Here is an 18,360-nt window from a genome sequence, read left to right as displayed (position 1 = left end):
CCCTTGACGTATGCCCTGTTCGGTCCCAAGCAGGAGACCCCCTCTAACACCCATATGTCTCTATTAACTAGTGTTCCTGTTCTGGAGAAATTTTATATATTGACGCTGAACATGACAATAATGTCTGGGCTTCATTCAAGTGTCCATATTTATGGGGGAGTCAATGGGTGATGGCGGTCTGCTAATTGGTTATTCAGCTGACTGCTCTCTTATGTGTATGGACCGCTTTACCTCTGTTGTATGGCAGGCTGTCCGCAATGGGATAATACCAGTTATGGCCAAAACTCGCAAACTGTTATGCCTACTGCAAGGACGGAGGAAGAGGTGGATGCTGAGAACATCAAAAAGTGGATCCCTGTGTCCTGCTCCGCCCCTGCATTAGGCATAATGCAGTGTATTAGTGGACTGTTCCTTTAATGCAGCCATAAATGTTTTGCCCTTTATAGATCTTTCATCTGAGAGATCTCTATATACATGTATACTTGGGACCCCAGAAGATGCTGTTTGTCTGAGATCACTGGGGCTTTATGGGCAGCGTATACTGTGTTACACATAACCCCACCACATTAAGCCGACTCTGCCTGTACATAGAGATTAATGTATGTAGTGCGTAATGTCTCAGAAATTAATAGTTAACGGGCTCGTCTCCAGACAGGCATTGGTGGCTAGATATGCCACCAGCGTGTAATCAGTCGGGGGGTTCGTCCACTCTGCCCCCCGCTGATTACTATAACCCAATATCAGAGGCACCAGTAAGTGCCACTGTATAGTCCATGGCTGAGTGGAGCCTACGGGAGATAATGGGCTGGCTTCAAAGAAAGCAGAGAAAACAGGCGCAGCTTGGTCTTTTACTAGCGCCGTTACCGCTAGCGATCAGTGACGATCCCAGTGATGGGGCACTGGTGGATCCTAGGGATTTTTCACCAATTGTACCCATTTAAGTACAATAAACGCTGGACGCATAGAACCAATTTGACTAATTTCCTCTTTCTATCAGGAGTGGTGTTTGTATTTGTGATGTTTATTGTATTTTATTATCTGTCATGGAGTCCAGTTGTAGGAAAGCAATCAGGGTTATTACGTTCCTTGCATTCTGGAGTCCGTTGTGTTTTTTTGGCTTTGATGTCTCTTACATGCTGAAACCAGAATGTGTACACGACCTTTTATTATTTCTTATACTGGATCATTCTGCAACTTTTTCGGAACGATCGGAGTAATGTTCTAGACGGAAGTCAACAAATACATTCGCATCTACATAGAATATTCTCCTACGTCCACCGTTCTGGAGCTGTAAAACATATATTAGAAGATAACTGAGCGCACTGGCTGTAGAGACCCCTATAGTGATAGTCATGGGCTGTTGGTCAATGATGGGAATGTTTATAGGGTCCTATGATATGAAATAGACCTTGCAGCAAGTAAACCTGTATTCGGTACATGACCAGTTGTGACCTCGTCTGCCGGCGTGAACCTAATTAGAGAATGTGCATTATTTTCAATTAATGGTAGGATTTTCTCCCTGTAAAGAGCGGTGTTCGGAGCTGCTGACTGGCATTGACGCGTTTATTGTGTTGTATTCAGAAGTGGAAGACAGGGAGGCTTAAAAGATTAGTGATGGGGAATCACACAGAGCAAACAGCTGAGCCGGGTAACCACTGACTGATGTGTGTGCTTTTCCCATCTCCCCGCAGTTGGCTCGGACCCTGAGTTTGCCCGGTATGTGGCCGGGGTCAACCAAGCTATGCAACAAAAACGGCAAGCACAGCATGTCCGTCGCCCGAGCACCACGCGGAGCAACTGGCCCCATCCTGACGAGTCCCACAGAACCTGGCCGTTCCCAGAGTACTTCTCAGAAGGGTAAGAACAAGGTTTCCTGGTGGTTTCCAGCTTGTCGGGGGCACGTTCACTACCGTATGCTTTACCTTCTCTACCCAGCATCGTTCTGGGATATTTGCCTGTGCTTTATAGGATTTGCACGGTTCAGACGATCACTTTTTTCTTTTGCTCGGTCCTTCAAAAGAGTTGCCGTTTGGGGTGTCCCACTGCTGGTACCCTCTTTTTATAATCGGCTGTTTATGCAGAGGAGCTCATTGCTGCGTCTGAATGAGAATACCAATGTTCCATTCACTGACTGCAAAAATGGTAAGGCATGGAAGCGCAAAGTATATTGGAAAGTTGCAGAACTTTTCATCTTACAGAACCTCAACAGCAGTGAAGAATCATTACATATGGTATGTTTTCTGCTGCTGGCACCCTGCCCTACCGGGACCAGGCAAGTGTCAGAGCGTGTGCGGCCCACTGTCCGACTCCCTCTTCATGTGGTCCATATACTGATCAGCACAGGGCGGGCGAGATATTCCAATAAATAAAGATGGCACAAGAAAATCAGTAAAACAAGCAAGACGAGGAACCTAAACATGGCTTCTATAGATAGTAATAGCAGCAGCGCTATCTGTGGCCATCTGTATATTCGGATGTCTTCTCTCACCCTTCCTCTGCAGTACATTAGGATATATATGGTCTAGCCTTGCAGGCTTTTTTTTTTCCCCCACAGTGTTTTGATATATTACAATATAAAAGTCTCCTGTTTTTTCAGGGATGTGATGAACAGCAGCTGGACGGGCGCTCAGGGAGATTCCGCCAGTTCAAGCGACGAGACGTCGTCTGCTAACGGAGACAGTCTATTCTCTATGTTCTCAGGTCCAGACCTTGTTGCTGCAGTCAAACAGAGAAGGTAAATGAAGCCCGAGAGCCGTCACTCCCTGCGCCATCGCTTTTGTTATCAGATTTCAATACCTGGAGGCTTCTCGGCAGGCGGCGTGTCGGTCTAATAATAGATACAGGAATACACCGAAATAATACCCTGCAGCGTCAGCCGCCCAGGGCGCTGTGATATTTATACCGTGTGAATACAGATATATTAATACTCTGCTGATATAAACACCCCAACTAAAGCTGACCGTCGACGTGGAGCCCTCCCCCCCCCCCCCCTCCCTAACTGTTTACAATGCGGACAAATGCACGTTTGCCCACAATATGTCAACTTTTTTTCCCTATAGGAAATTGTATTGCGGGAAATATCAGAGCATTGTCTTGCAGGACGATTGTAAATGTTGGAACCAATTGTTTTTTGTATTGTACACGTAATGACTAGTTGATGTTAACCCCTGCTCTGCTGTCATTGTCCAGGAAACACAGCAGTGGTGAGCAAGAAGCAAACACTCTACCATCGCCACCTCTCCTCTCCACGGTGGACGATCTCAACCAGGTGAGCATCAGGAAACGGCTATTTAATTCATTAGGAAGGGGGTCTGCTTTTGTTCTAATGCCCCTCCACCCTCCACAAATACCAAACAGGTATTCTTATCTATGACCATCTGTTAATCCGGCACCTGTCAGGTCTATTTGGTGCCAAATTAAAGGAATTTTATTGTAATCTGTGCCTCGACAGGACTGAGCATCTGATGAACCAGTGTTTGTTTTTTTTCCCTCTTGTCTTCAGGAGAACAAAACCAAAACTTGGCCCCCCAAAGCCCCTTGGCAGCACTCCTCTCCCCTTACCAATACACTGCCCAATCAAAGTTCTTCTTTGTACCACATGACAAATCCCGTGAGCCAGTGGAACGATACAATGCAAATGCTGCAGTCACCGGTCTGGTCCACCGCCAACGATTGCGCACCACCGACGGGGATCTCCTCGACGTTTGCTTACGCACAGCCGCAATCTCAACAGGCAAACAAGGGCTTTAAGTCTTTACAGATGAAGCACGAGCGCAGGCCTTCCTACCTGCACCAGTTCTGACCAAGCTGCTAGACCTCCATTTCAGCTGCGTTCCTCAGTTGGGTGTGTGTATGGGGGTGGGGGGAGGGGGTTTGCAGTCTCATCGGTTGTGGAAAGTTTGGGTTACAAGCAGTAGAGGTTGTTTGGTTCTGATCCTGTGTTGTGGTTTCCATAGACTGACTAAACACCCCCATTTGTAATCTCCCATGGAATATTAGGGGTGAGACGAGCAGTGTGAATTTAGTGCACATTCAGCAATTTAGAGGAGTTCCCCCTCTAAGAATTATTTTTTTGCTTTGACATTTTGTCACCCCTCACTGATTTATGAAACCTACACCCCGATCCATTAATGCTCCGCACACCAACGGACCTTATACTGGCATTAAAGAGCAATTCCTATATGGAACAGCTTATTACTGCTGCTTGGTCTGGGGTGCAGCTGGTGTAGTGTCTAAAATGGCTTATGCTGTAAGTTCCTCACTACATTGCTGGTAGTTCTACCCCTATAGTTGTCATATAGGGGGTTATATCCCCCTCCAACACTGCAGCTGACCACAGGGGCTCTGCAATGGGACGCTCTCCTATGATCAGCTGGTGTCCGTGAGACCTCCAAACTGAGAAGAGGGCTGTCTCGGCCAGACGTCCCCTTTAAAATTGCAAAAAATTGCCCCAATTCTGCATTTATATGGAGAGGTTTATTGCGTCCCCATATTAACATTTCAAATTTGGGACAAGGGTCATTTCTGCTAAAGTGTCCACATAATTGACTCCCCCATAGACCGCAGGATGGGGCTATCCCTTTCCCACTGCCAGCAGTAGATGCGTCACCCATAATGTCCAGGGTTGAGGGGCACCTAACCCCGTACACAAAGTCCCTATTATTACACAGAAGATGCCATTCCTTGGCAGCTCTGGCACCCTCGTGCCCCTATGATGGCCCCGGCAGAAGTGGCTCTGCTTGTTTATAGACCATTGAAGGAAAAAGGGGAATTTTTCTATTTGCTGTTTTATATGTATTTTTTTTTTTATCCCCTCCTGGACTGTGGGAGTGGGAGACACAGGTGGAGTATAACCCCCTCCATCCCAACTGCTACAGACGGTGAGGACCTAAACCCCAGGTGGCTGCAGGTCGTGTCATAAACCAACCTTACTTTTTGGCAATTGTTGTAATTTTTTTATTTTTTTTTTGTACTTTATTCGTATAGCCAAAGGCATTATGCACATAACCCTCCTGACAAGAGAAAGCGATTCTGGGATAAGTAAAGACTTTCAATATTCTTTACAAAATAATAATAAAAAAAATATAGAATAAAAAATATCAAATATCTATGTGAGCTGGCTCCGAAATATCTAAATTAAATAGCAGGTAGATGACAAAGTCTATTTTTTAAAGTGAAGCATAACGTCACTCCGCAGTGCCATGACCACGAGCGGAAACCTACGGGAGCGAGGAGATTCTTCCAACCAAAGTGGCTGTAGAGATGCTTAGAAATGGTGCTGACCACGAAATCCACGCCCTTTATGTACAGATTCTCCCCATCGATGTTACAAGAAATATTCTTTATATATAAATATTATGATATAGTTTATATGTATTTAAAACGTCATTTCATCTTTTGCAGAGGCCCTTACTGTTGAAATCCCCGTATTTTCTAGTATGGAGAGAATGAAAAAAATAAAATGGAAAAAAAAAAAATATTCTAAAAACGACTGACAGTATTAATCTTATATTTTTCTTTATGGTTATCACTAATCTGCGTTAACTGGTTACTGTGAGGGAGAACTCGCTGGTAGGTAGAGGTGGTTGTGCGTTCGACGCATATTCTGAAGGTTTTATTTTGTTTTTTTTTCAAAGTCTCTAAATATACCAAAAATATGTATAAAACACTAAACTCTATATACACAAAAATAAACCGGGGTGACAAGCCCCTAAAATCCCTCCCCCCCTCGTGTACAGCAATGTGCTCAATAGCAGGCCCTGAATGTTACCGATTTGTTCTGTGGATCGCCCCGTCGCCCGTATTTATAGTTTTTTGCCTCTTTCCAATCAAGTCTTCATCCTGTCTATGTTTACAGAGAGTTGTGTGCTGTATATAAACCCTTCTATCGTGACGTGCTCGGCCCCGTCCGTGTGCTCCTGTTTCTGTCTGTTTATAAGGATATTTTGTACCACTTGTTTTGAAGACTGGCTCTAAACATTGAGTTGTATGAAATGGTTCACTTTCAGTCCCTCCCCTCCCCTCCCCCCACCTTCAGTCCCTCCCCTCCCCCCACCTTCAGTGCCTCCCCTCCCCCCACCTTCAGTCCCTCCCCTCCCCCCACCTTCAGTCCTTCCCCTCCCCCCACCTTCAGTCCTTCCCCTCCCCCCACCTTCAGTCCCTCCCCTCCCCCCACCTTCAGTCCCTCCCCTCCCCCCACCTTCAGTCCCTCCCCTCCCCCCACCTTCAGTCCCTCCCCTCCCCCCACCTTCAGTCCCTCCCCTCCCCCCACCTTCAGTCCTTTGCACTTAATCTTTCCCATATTTTATCAGAATAATTATGGTCTTATTAATGGATAGACGTATATATTTGTACTGAACAGACGTCTCAAAGTGCCAACAATGTTCCACAGGCTACATATATATATATTTTTTACTTGTATTTTGAAGTCTTCTAAATTAAATGTGATGATCCACGGAAAACCGAAAATCTTGAGACCATTTTTCTATATGTTGAAGCTTTTGACCATGTAGGTGCTATGTTTTTTGGCTTCCAAATTTTTTTTTCTGGTCCCCAAACACTCTAGAAAAAAAAAAAAGGGGTGAACCCATTCCCTCTAGGAGCAAGTTGAAGACCTCAGCCGAGGGTGAGAGGGTTTGGCGCTGTGCGAGTGTGACCCCCCCCCCACTATCGCTTTTACTTTTCTTCCAGCAAACACTCCTGAACTGGAACTGTACAGTTTGTATTTTACTTCTGAAGCTTCTGTAAGTAAAATGACTATTTGCTTTATTAAAGATACATTTAATAGTGTGACCTTATTTCCTGTCTTCTTATTGGATCATTTTCTTAGTGAACAGTAAAGCCGGTTACATTGTTTCTACCACAGTATCAGAACTGTTAGAGAATGTGACCGTTACCCCTGGCAACCAGACTTAATGTGTGTGGTCCATGGGGGGGGGGGGGGGAGAGATTTTATCTGATGTTTTGCAAAGGGATGAAACCCACAGTGAAAATCTGTAAACTAAGCCGCACAATTCACGTGCCCTCTATTCCGCATGGGTTTTTAAAACTGTACTTTTCAGATTCACAGCGTGTAAATTTACCCTGAAAGGGAATGTGTTATCAGAAAATGACCTAATTTAAAAAATGTTTAAACATAGAAGAAAAAAAAAAAAGGTACTTTAAATCAACTTATGTTATTTATATTAAAAAATAATCCCAAAATCTTGCTGTTTTCACTCTGGCCACTAACCCGCCCAATAGACTGACCCTTCCTGTTCTGTAGAGATCACTTCATCTCATTATCTTCATAGCCAGGATTATACTGACAGGTAACACCTATATATAGATAACACGATCAACTATGGACAGCTCCTCCCCCTCCCTGCACAGAGCACTCCCACTACACTCCCCCATAGAACCAATCTGTCAGCTCCAGACTATTTTGTATGGTCCATGTGGCTGCTGTAAAGTATATCTCGAAGGCCTAGTTCAGTTTTTCTGCAGGCAGAAAAAATCTGCCTCCACAGTTTGCTTTTTTTTTTTTTTACCCACGGCCATTTAATCTAAAGCAGAAAATGCTCTAAACGAGCGCTGTAGTTTTTTTTTTTTTGCCTCCCAATGATTTCAATGGGAGGTCAGAGGAGGAAATGCCTCTGCCCCCCCATTGAAATCAATATGGGGGGGGGCGCAATTTGGGGCTCTGTTTGGTGCAGATTCAGACATGTCAAAATCTGCATAAAGGCTGTTAACACCAGCCCAGGCAATATGGCTACCCCCCCCCCCCCCCCAAATCATGCACCGAAACTGGAATAAAGAAAGTCTACAGTCAAAAATGAATGTGCCTACCAGATAGTGAGAATTATTTATTTCTAATTAGGAAAAGTACAGGTTCTACATTTTCCTGGCATTGTGAACTGTAAATTTAGATTTGTTGTGGGCAACATTACTGCGGCACATTCTACCACAAGAAGCCATGATAAATGGTAAAGGATAGCTACACAGACCCCATCATTTATTGACTTGTGGATAGAAATCTTAGCAAAGTCACTGACTATAGGAAGTAACATCTGGTTATAATTAAGTTTTATTGAAACAAAATTGATCACACATAAAACAGTCTTCAGTAATCTCTAATTACCACAATATTAAGAAATATTTACAGTCCCGGGCGATATTAAACTTCTATCCTATAGAGCACGCTGCAAGTCTCAGACCCAAATCTCCAGGTAAAGGCTTCTGAAGGAGAGTTCTATGAGCAAACACTGGGATCTAGCACCACTATGTGGAGAAAGCTGGAACTGCATGAAAGTATAATTGGATATTCTATCGGCACATCCTAAGTTTGTACATTACTATGAATAGATCATGCTGTATACGGAGATTCACGTGGTCTGTTTTACAGGTGGTGGAGTGGTGGCATCTGCTATGGTTGCCAAATAGATAAGATTTCTGTGTAAAATCTGCTGGTACCTGGTAATGAAAAGAGCAGAAGAAACCTGTCAAGTAATGAGTACAAAGAAATGCTGAATATAGAAGTCCACAGCACACGTCCCACCTTCCGTTAGTAGATTTTTCTAAGGTGTCCTAGGATTATTGGTCTCGTTCTGACATTATATTAACACCTTGTCGATATTCTATATAGATCATTACATTTTGTATATATTACTATGGCTGATACCCTGATAGTTCTACTACTGGTCACAATTTCACACCCACTAAACAGCATGCGCTACAGTAACATTGGGCCGCTGTGTGAATACAGCCTCATACACAACCCCATGGAAAATGCCTGATAAGAAATCGTAGCGGGACGTACTGTGAACACTCTGTGGCTCTTCCCTTGTGCTGATATTCCACAATACAGCGGATGAGTTGGTCATTTTCTTCCAGCAGCTGAAGATGGATAACAAATACAAGACATAACCAAGAGGAAGATTGATCAAGAGTATGTTCACACTGGATTTTTCCATCAGAAAAAAAAAAAGTCACAGATTTGCCAGAGAATCCACAGTAGACCCTCATTTCTGCCGTGGATTTGCAGTTTCATCTCCCATGGATTAGTGCCATTCAGTGGGACTAATCCGCATGTGACAACCAGTTTCTGCACGGAAACTGCGTCAAGAAGTGATGTCACTTTTTCTGCAATGCAGAGTTCAAAACCACACGAAAGAAGGAAGCGTGAACTTCAGTTTGTCCAGGATTAGAAAAACATGCGCTGTTTTTGGAAGAAAGCAGCCAACACCTGTCAAAGTTGTGTGATATTGCAGCTTATCTCCGTTCACTTAGAGCTGAGCTGCAATACCAGACATTACCCATGGACAGGTGTGGCACAGTTTCTAGAAGAAAACGGCCATATTTTTCTAATCCTGGACAAATTTATAATCTGGTGACAGAACCTCTTTAAGCACCCTGTCTCTTACATAATCTGATCGGCGCTGTCCAGTGACCAATCAGCGTCATACACTTCTCATTGTTCCAGTCCACTGTTAAGCCTCATGCACACAAACGTAAAAACGCCCGTAATTACGGGCCCATAGACTTCTATTGGCCACGGCTACCACCCCATATGCTTACGGGAAGGTGCCCGTGCCGTAAAAAAAAAATATATATATATATAGAACATGTCCTATTTTAGGCCATAATAAAGGCACGGGCAGGTCCATAGAAGTCTATGGGGCTCCCGTAATTACGGGTGACTACGTGTGTGTGCACCCGTAATTACGGGAGCGTTGCTAGGCTACGTCAGTAAATAGTCACTGTCCAGGGCGCTGAAAGAGTTAAACGATCGGCCGTAACTGTTTCTGCACCCTGGACAGTGACTACCGATCCCAATATAGATCAAACTGTAAAAAAAAAAAAACGTTCATACTTACCCAGAACTCCCTGCTCCTTCCTCCAGTCCGGCCTCCCGGAATGACGTTTCAGCCCATGTGACCGCTGCAGCCTGTGACTGTGCAGAACATGGACTACCGCGTCATCCAGGGAGGTCGGGCTGGATGTCGAAAGGGGGACGCGTCACCAAGACAACGGCCGGTAATTATGAATTTCTTTTACTTTTACCTCGGAAAGGGCTGCCCCTTCTCTCTATCCTGCACTGATAGAGAGAAGTGGCTGCCGATTAGTGCAGTGCAATTTTGCAGCGAAAACGTGCCCATAAATACTGGTGCAATACGTGCGACACCGGACCCGTATTTACGGGAGGGAAAAAATACGTTTGTGTGCATGACGCCTTACAGTGTGATTGTGCAGTGAAAGAAGCTGGGCTGGAACAATGAGAAGTGTATGACGCTGATTGGTCACTGATTGGTCACTGATTGGTCAGCGTCATACACTCCTCTGTATAACGCCTAATTGGTAAAGAGTAAAAACACGCCCAGTTGTCTAAAGAAATTAATTAGCATAAATCTAAAATTGGTCATAGCTGTCAAAAATGATAGTTTTTCTAAATAAAAACCACTATTGTTATCTACATTCCAGCGCCGATCAGATTATGTAGGAGACAGGGCGCTTAGAATCTGGTGACAGAGCCACTTTAAGTTCACGCTTCCTTCCTTTGGCGTGGATTTGAACTCCGCGTCGCAGAAAGTGACGTCACTTCTTGACATTTAGGCTGGGTTTCCACGGGTCAGATACGCTGTGTATCAGACCTGGAACCCGCAGTACATTGTCCGAAAAAATTAGACGGGGAAAATCAGAAATAGAAAATGCAGTATAAATTGACATTCTGCAGATTTAAACTTCACTGCAGGTCAATTTATTAACGTTTTTGCTGTGGTTTTTTTCCCGCAGCGCGAGCATTTCAAAGTCTCATCCATTTTGCTGCTACTGTAAATGCTGTGGAATTTCCACATAAAATTCTGTTGCGGAAATTCTGCAGCATTTACACTACATGGGAACCCGGCCTTAGAGTTTCACAGATCTCTGGTCACTTTTTTTTTTTTCACAACTAGAGATGGGAAGCCTCTACTCTCAACAAAAAATTCTGTCCTGACAGTTTGCCTGCACTGGTCCATTGTAGCAAAGAATATCAGCCTGGAGTTAGACAGGACTGTAATATTTATAGCCTATCAGATGTTTGATCTGTGGGGTTCGGATTGTTTACCCAAGCACAGCGCCATACATTAGCTGAGGTGCCAGGCGTCAGACCCCCACAATCAAATATTGATGGCCTATCCTACGGAAAAGCTATCAATATTGAAGTCCTGGAAACCCACACAAGTTACCTGAAAAAACTGGCATTACTGGTAAAATCGTGCAGCCTTTTGCCACTGCATATGGGTGTGGTGTTGGCAATACTACACTGTCTTCTCATCCTTAAAGGCGTTGTCCCACAATCAATTTTTTTTTCATAGCCCAGTACATTAATGACATCTAAAAAGAAACTCCCCGTGCCCATCTGCTGACTTGGTGCTTCCCTTCGATATACTAGCACCCCTTACATCCCGTGTTTTTGTGCCGCCTTCTACATAGAGCTGAATGGGCGATCCATTTTGTCACACCACATGCTTCTGGGAAATTACAGTTCTCAGAAGCGCCCTGTGTCTCCTAGTGCCAAGTCTATAATGTAATGGCACCTTCAGCTCATCCTGTGGATGTTTTCATGTGCACACTCCTGTCACACAGCCGGGCAGCGCATACGGGTATACAGGGGACGCAAACAAAAGAATAATCATTTTGCAATACAAACCCTCAATGACATTTACCCCTGTACGGTCATGTTCACATTGCAGATATTTCAAGGGAAAAAAACTGAAGTGGATTTGGCCGAGATTCCACCATTCAATGGCTCTAGTACACGCGTGGCTGCAAGATGCAGCTGTTACTCAGAGCAAGAAGTGACATCACTTTTTCCCTCCAATGTGCTTTTAAATTCCACATGTCATCAATCAGTTTACCATTAAAATCAAAACGCCGTTTAAGCGGTTTCCACACTTTATTTTTGCGCGAAAACCGCTACAATATCACATGAAAATCAGCCTTGTGAACGTACTCTTAAAGGGGTTTTCCACTTTCTGACAACTGATGACCTATCCACCGGATAGGTCATCAGTATATCATTGGTGCGGGTCTGACACCTGGACCCTGCACCGTTAAGTCGCTCCGGTGGCATGCGGGCCCCGGATGTTATGGCACATAATGCGATGTATGGAGCCCGGAAGCAGTTGGCTCTGTACATAGAATAGCGGTCGTGCTGCAGAACTGCAGGTCCGCTCCTATTCACCTAGATACTACAGCACTGCGGCGCAGCCGCTATTTCGTGGTTGGCGCCAACTGCTTCCGGCATGTAAGTCCAGTGCACAGAGGCACCGAACCAGCTGATCCGTGCGGGGTCTGGGTGTCGGACCCCCACAGATCATGTACTGATGACCTATCCAGTTGATAAGTCATCAGTTGTCAGAAGATGGAAAACCCCTTTAAGATCACAGTCAATGTGGAGGACCCTGCAGATTCCTCTGCTTTCTGCAGCTAAATCCACAGCATGATTTTGACTACCCCTTAAAGTATTCCTCCAAGGTTACTCCCTCGTCCCATGTGACAACGGGCATGAAGAGCCGCAACATTACGAGGCCCAGCCAGTATCGTGCGTGGGTCCTATTAATTAGAATAGGACTTGTGCACAATACTCGCTGGGCATCATACGGTTTCCTCACCAACTGTCCTGCCCAGCATGCAGCCCTCCACTCCCAATGTCAGATCGGAAGGGAGAATAACTTTGTAGGGATAAGTAAATCAATTCCTGGCAAAAGCTGGAAAACAACCAATATGGGTGTCATTACTGCCGGACATCCAGCTTTCCCAGATGCAGAATGGCAAATCCTTCTTTATAAGTTAAAGATGTATTAAAGCGATGCACAGCTAGGTAGGGTTGCACGACGCATCAAAATTTCGATACTATTTCGATGCCGTGCACCCCCAAACAGTTCAATACCGTGAATTCATGTATTTCGATACTAAACTGTGCATTATCGGCCGCATCACCTCATGCTGACTGTGCGCGGCCGCAGCCCCGCTCCCGCGGCGGAAGTCAGACAAACCCATGATCTCCGCCGCTATTCCCTTGAATGCTGCGATCAAAGCTGACCGCAGCATTCAAGGGGCAAATGAGAAGGGTGGATGCCCATTGGATCGCATCACAAGGAATCCCTGTGACGCATATATATGAGCAGACAGCCCAGGGTCCATTGAAGGACCCCAGGGCTGTCTGACCATATTTCCTGTTTGGGCATACTTCGTACACAGGCAGTTGTTAGGACATACCTATCAGTACACTAAAGTTTAAAAATAAAAAAACAAAGTAATGTTAAAATTAAATTTTTTAAACATACATGTGTTTACAATAAACATTAAAATAAAAGTCAATACATAAAATATACACATCGGTATCGTCCGCACAACAAATTTAAGCATCATTTATGGTGTACACTAAAAAATAAAAATGAATTTTCACTTATTAATGTGAGGCGCGAGGTGTGATGAATTTTGAACCTCCTTGTGCCTCACATTAATAGTAATTAACCCCATCACGTTCCTCACATTAACCCAATGTTGTCCATTATGACAGAGGAACATGATGGGGGTAATTACTATTAATGTGAGGCACATGGAGGTTCAAAATTCATCACACCTCACATTAGAAAACGGAAGAACTTTTTTTTTTTTATATATTGTTGGAAAAGTATCGTTTTGGTATCGAGAATCGCAATACTACACGAAGTATCGGTATCGAAGTCAAAATTCTGGTATCGAGGCAACCCTGCAACTAGGTAGATCTGAGACTCAGGAGTTTGGGAAAGCTGGGTGACAACACGTGGGAGCTGTAATAACGGCCATACCGGCTGTTATATCAGTTTTTGGGAAAGCGGAGTAACTAGTAAACAGCGTCATAATATTCACAACTCGACAGGAGAGGGCGACTTAAAGGGGGAGATTTATCAAAACTGGTGCAAAGGAAAAGTGAAGCAGTTGCCCATAGCAACCAGATTCCACTTAAATGAATGCCACAACCCAATTCGTTACTATGGGCAACTGCTCCACTTTTGCTTTGTACCAGTTTTGATTTCTCTATTTCTCTCCACCAATGACTTCTATACAAGGGATTTTGTTTAGAACAGAATAATAAAGTTATAACATAGAATGGCCGAACTTTATGCGGAGCCCCTCATACTATTGTGTCAGGACCCCGCTGTTAAATTATAATGTATATGACCTCTTTCCTGCCCTCGGCCACTCACCCGTTGCACGTTATTCTCGGGGATCTGGACTCGTCGGCGGAGCTTCTCTGGAACAAACACAACAGACATATTCCCGGTGTTCTCTGGACTTCTGGCGCACAATGAGTACGTCACTACGCTGGCCACTCAGTGACGTCACCACAGGAGGCGGGCAGATCTCAAAAGCCCGCCTCAGTCACGTGATGTCTCCCCGTCACAGCTAAACGTCACGTGATAAGAGAAACACTGGTAAAAATGAGACGTGAGGAGAATCCGTGCAATAATAATCTCGACAGAAAACCTCCTGTAAATGGAGACAGCAGCAGGTCCTCCCCCTGAACCTCTGCCCACAGGGTCCCAGGACTTATAGAACACTATGGAAATAATGGCACGACCTTTACGCAGTTGCAAAACTACAACTCCCAGCAGGCTGAGTTTTTTTTTTTTTTTTTTAAAAACGCTTTCATTTTCTCTTCTCTCAATCCCTCACAATTTTCAGACATGATTTCAGCCTCTATGTAAACAATAACTACTCTCATTGACTGACAGCAAGCAGAGATCTTGAAAATGATACCAAGACATATCTATTTAAATCAAATTGGAAGGCGCATTTCGATTTCTACCCACAAAAACAGACCAGACTCCAGTTTTCATTCTCCCTAGCGCAGATTGCGTCATCAGTTATGTTGTTCTACTTCAGGGGGTCAGCAACCTCAGGCACCAGTACCACAGACAGCACTTAGGGCATGGTTTGCTGGCACGCTTCTGGGTTCATACGGTTTTTTTTTTTGTAAGAAAATCTGCGTGCACGCTGATTTTCGCAGCGTTTTACGCCCACGGCCATTAAGCGCCATGGGCAAAAAAAAAAATGCAACGAAATACGCTTTCTCTGCCTCCCAATGATGTCAATGGTAGGTCAGAGACGTAAATGATCGAAGATAGGTCATGTCTATTCTTTTTCCCACGAGACGGTTTTTCCTCTATTTTGGCGCGTTTTCCGACACTGTTTCCGCATCAAAAAAACTCAGTGTGAACTGATCCTAAGGGCACTGCACACGGAGAGAAAGCGGCCCTTCATAAGGCGCTGACCACCAGGAGAGAGCAGTACTTCCGTTTGTTTGTCGCTGCTGAACACTTGGCAAGCACACAATGCAGCACCGCTCTCTCCTAGTGATCAGCACTGCAAGGACTGCGTTCAGTAAAAAGTTGTCAGCTCTCTCTATGTGAAGCGCCCCCAAGACGGTGTCAGCAGCCTTGTACACACCACAGATGGATCTTCTGTGCAAAGAAAGTCGTAGTCAAGGGTTACACTGAAATAGAACTTTAATTAAAAGAGGCTCTGTCACCACATTATAAGTGTCCTGTCTCCTATATAAGGACATCGGCGCTGTAATGTAGGTGACAGTAATGCTTTTTATTTAAAAAAACGATCTTTTTTCACAAAGTTAGGAGCGATTTTGGTTTATGCTAATGAGCTTTCTTAATGCCCAAGTGGGCGTACTTTTACTTTCGACCAAGTGGGTGTTGTACAGAGGAGTGTATGACGCTGACCAATCCGCATCATGCACTCCTCTCCATTCATTTACACTGCACTAGCGATATAGATATATCACTATGTGCAGCCTCATACACAAGCCCTAACATTACTACAGTGTCCTGATAATGAATACACATGACCATCCAGCCTGGACGTCATGTGTACTCAGAATCCTGACACTTTTTTTGTGAGATTCCGGCAAGTGAAACCAAATCTCGCGAGATTACGAGGTAAACGAGATTTCGTATCAGTTGCTGTAAATCTCACAGAAAAGATTCAGAAGTGTCAGGATTCTGAGTACACATGACGTCCAGGCTGGATTTCATGTGTATTCATTATCAGGACACTGTAGTAATGTTAGGGCTTGTGTATGAGGCTGCACATAGTGATAGAACTATATCGCTAGTGCAGTGTAAATGAATGGAGAGGAGTGCATGATGCTGATTGGTCAGCGTCATGCACTCCCCTGTACAACGCCCACTTGGTCGAAAGTAAAAGTACGCCCACTTGGGCATTAAGAAAGCTCATTAGCATAAACATAAATCGCTCCTAACGTTGTGAAAAAAGATCGTTTTTTTAAATAAAAAGCATTTCTGTCACCTACATTACAGCGCCGATCTCCTTATGTAGGAGACAGGGCACTTATAATGTGGTGACAGAGTCTCTTTAACCGATTGTTTTATGTCAAATAGATGGTGACAGCTTGTCATATGACTTTTAGATTTGCATGTCACACTGAGTACTTCATCATGGATTTTTTCTATTTTGGTCATAAACATACAAAAAAGGTCGCCTACCCCTGTTCTACTTCATCTTAGGAGCAGAATAACGAAATTGACGGAGTGACAAATCAATTACATCACAGACTATTGACTTATAAGGGAGTCCGTCGCGGTGACCATTGTTTTGACGGAAAAATTAGCGTTTCACGTTGCGTTATACTCTGTCAAATACAACAGAATCGGTGATGACGCCGATGTGAATGTAAAGAGTATTAAAAAAAAAAAAAAGGAGGGGGGGGGGGGTGAGATTTTGGTTGCTGTGGACAACTGCACCACTTAGGGAAAAAAGCACAATTAGTCAGTCACTGTGTACATACATTACTGATCTGGAGTTACATCATGTCATACTCCAGAGCTGCACTCGCTATTCTGCTGGAGTCACTGTACAAACATTACATTACTTATCCTGTACTGATCCCGAGTTACATCCTGTATTATACTCCAGAGCTGCACTCACTATTCTGCTGGTGGAGTCACTGTGTACATACATTACATTACTTATCCTGTACTGGTCCTGAGTTACAGCCTGTATTATACTCCAGAGCTGCACTCACTATTCTGCTGGTGGAACACACGCACGTAAAACTTTTAGGCAGTTGTGAAAAAATGCTGCAAAGTAAAAATGCTTTTAAAAATAGAAGTGTTAAGTAGTTGTTCTTTTATCAATTCAAATGCAAAGTGAATAAACACAAGAGAAAAGTAAAATCAGTCTTTGATGTGATCACCCTTTACCTTCAAAACAGAGTAAATTCTTCTAGGTACTTGCACAGTTTTTGAAGGTACTCGGCCAGGAGTTTGCTCCAAACATCTTGAAGAACTATTCACAGACCTTCTGTGAATGTCGCTTCCTCATATCCTTCTGTCTCTTCATGTAATCCTAGACAGACTCAACGATGAGGTCAGGGCTCTGTGGGGGCCACATCATCACTTCCAGGGCTTCTTGTTTTTCAGGCTGAAGGTAGATCTTAACGACATTGGCTGTATGTGTGGGGTCGATGTCCTGCTGCAAAATAAATTTTGAGCCTGATGGTATTGCATGATGGATATGTATCTGCCTGTATTTCTCATCATTGAGGACACCATTAATCCTGGCCAAATCCCCAACTCAATTTACTGAAATTGAGCCCCAAACTTGCAAGGAACCTCCACAGTGATTCACTGTTGCCTGCAGACGTTATTGTACCACTCTCCAGCCCTTCGACAAACAAACTGCCTTCTGTTACAGCCAAAAGATCTCAAATTTTGACTCATCAGACCAGAGAACCTGCTGCCATTTTTCTACACCCGTTTCTATATATTAGTGTATAGTTGAGTCGCTTGACCTTATTTCTACATCAAAGGCGTGGCTTTTTGGCCATAGTTCTTCCATGAAGAAACTTCTGGCCAGACTTCTCAAAAAAGCAGATGGGTACACCTGGGGCCCACTGGTTTCTGCCAGTTCTGAGGTGATGGCCCTGCTGGACATCTTCCGATTTAGAAGGGAAGCATGATGTGTCTTTGATCTGCTTGCACAAAGTGTCCTCAGCCGACCACTGCGTCTACGGTCTTCAATGTTGCCCATTTCTTTATGCTTCTTCAAAAGATCTTTGAACAGCACATCTTGAAACCCCAGTTCGCTTGGAAATCTTTGTCTGGGAGAAACCTTGCGGATGCATTATAACTACCTCGTGTCTTGTTGCTGCTCTCAGTCTCGCCATAGTGGACTTGTGACAAAACAGTCTTCCGCAACCTCGCCTTTGTAGCAGAGTTTGGCTGTTCCTCACCACAGTTGTAAGCCTCCTCCACAGCTATTTGTGAGTATGGGGCCTTACTGTAACAAAGTATGGGAGCACAGCCCGTAAAACATGAA

At 44.2% G+C, this 18,360-nt stretch overlaps 2 protein-coding genes across 2 annotated transcripts in view; one reads left to right on the top strand and one right to left on the bottom strand.

Moving 5' to 3' along the window:
• The window catches only part of GARRE1 (granule associated Rac and RHOG effector 1), a 64,147-nt gene extending 57,350 nt beyond the window's left edge, over positions 1-6,797 (top strand). The window contains exons 11-14 of the mRNA XM_075838465.1: positions 1,692-1,857; positions 2,597-2,734; positions 3,190-3,268; positions 3,503-6,797. Coding sequence (XP_075694580.1) covers positions 1,692-1,857; positions 2,597-2,734; positions 3,190-3,268; positions 3,503-3,802 — 683 coding nt within the window. The 3' untranslated portion in view covers positions 3,803-6,797. The remainder of the gene's footprint in view (positions 1-1,691; positions 1,858-2,596; positions 2,735-3,189; positions 3,269-3,502) is intronic.
• Positions 6,798-8,047: 1,250 nt separating this feature from the next.
• On the bottom strand, positions 8,048-14,353 carry SS18L2 (SS18 like 2). The gene is made up of 3 exons (XM_075837113.1): positions 14,214-14,353; positions 8,798-8,874; positions 8,048-8,451 (listed from the first exon to the last, which is right to left on the bottom strand). The coding sequence occupies exons 1-3, from the start codon at positions 14,280-14,282 to the stop codon at positions 8,364-8,366; spliced, it is 234 nt and encodes a 77-aa protein (XP_075693228.1). The 5' UTR covers positions 14,283-14,353; the 3' UTR covers positions 8,048-8,363.
• Between the last annotated feature and the right edge of the window lie 4,007 nt (positions 14,354-18,360).

This window comes from Rhinoderma darwinii, chromosome 9 (genome assembly GCF_050947455.1).
Source record: "Rhinoderma darwinii isolate aRhiDar2 chromosome 9, aRhiDar2.hap1, whole genome shotgun sequence".
Taxonomy (NCBI): domain Eukaryota; kingdom Metazoa; phylum Chordata; class Amphibia; order Anura; family Rhinodermatidae; genus Rhinoderma; species Rhinoderma darwinii.
The sequence above is the reverse complement of the archived record's forward strand: the minus strand, read 5'-3'. Positions and strand labels throughout refer to the sequence as shown.

What these genes read in the sequence shown, in the direction of transcription:
- SS18L2 (XM_075837113.1), bottom strand. Translation starts at nt 14,282, where the DNA reads ATGTCTGTTGTGTTTGTTCCAGAGAAGCTCCGCCGACGAGTCCAGATC. An exon ending in CCGAGAATAACGTGCAACGG is followed by an intron (nt 8,875 to 14,213) that starts GTGAGTGGCCGA and finishes ATCCATCTTCAG; the next exon opens with CTGCTGGAAGAAAATGACCA. An exon ending in AGAGCCACAGAGTGTTCACA is followed by an intron (nt 8,452 to 8,797) that starts GTACGTCCCGCT and finishes TTTCATTACCAG; the next exon opens with GTACCAGCAGATTTTACACA.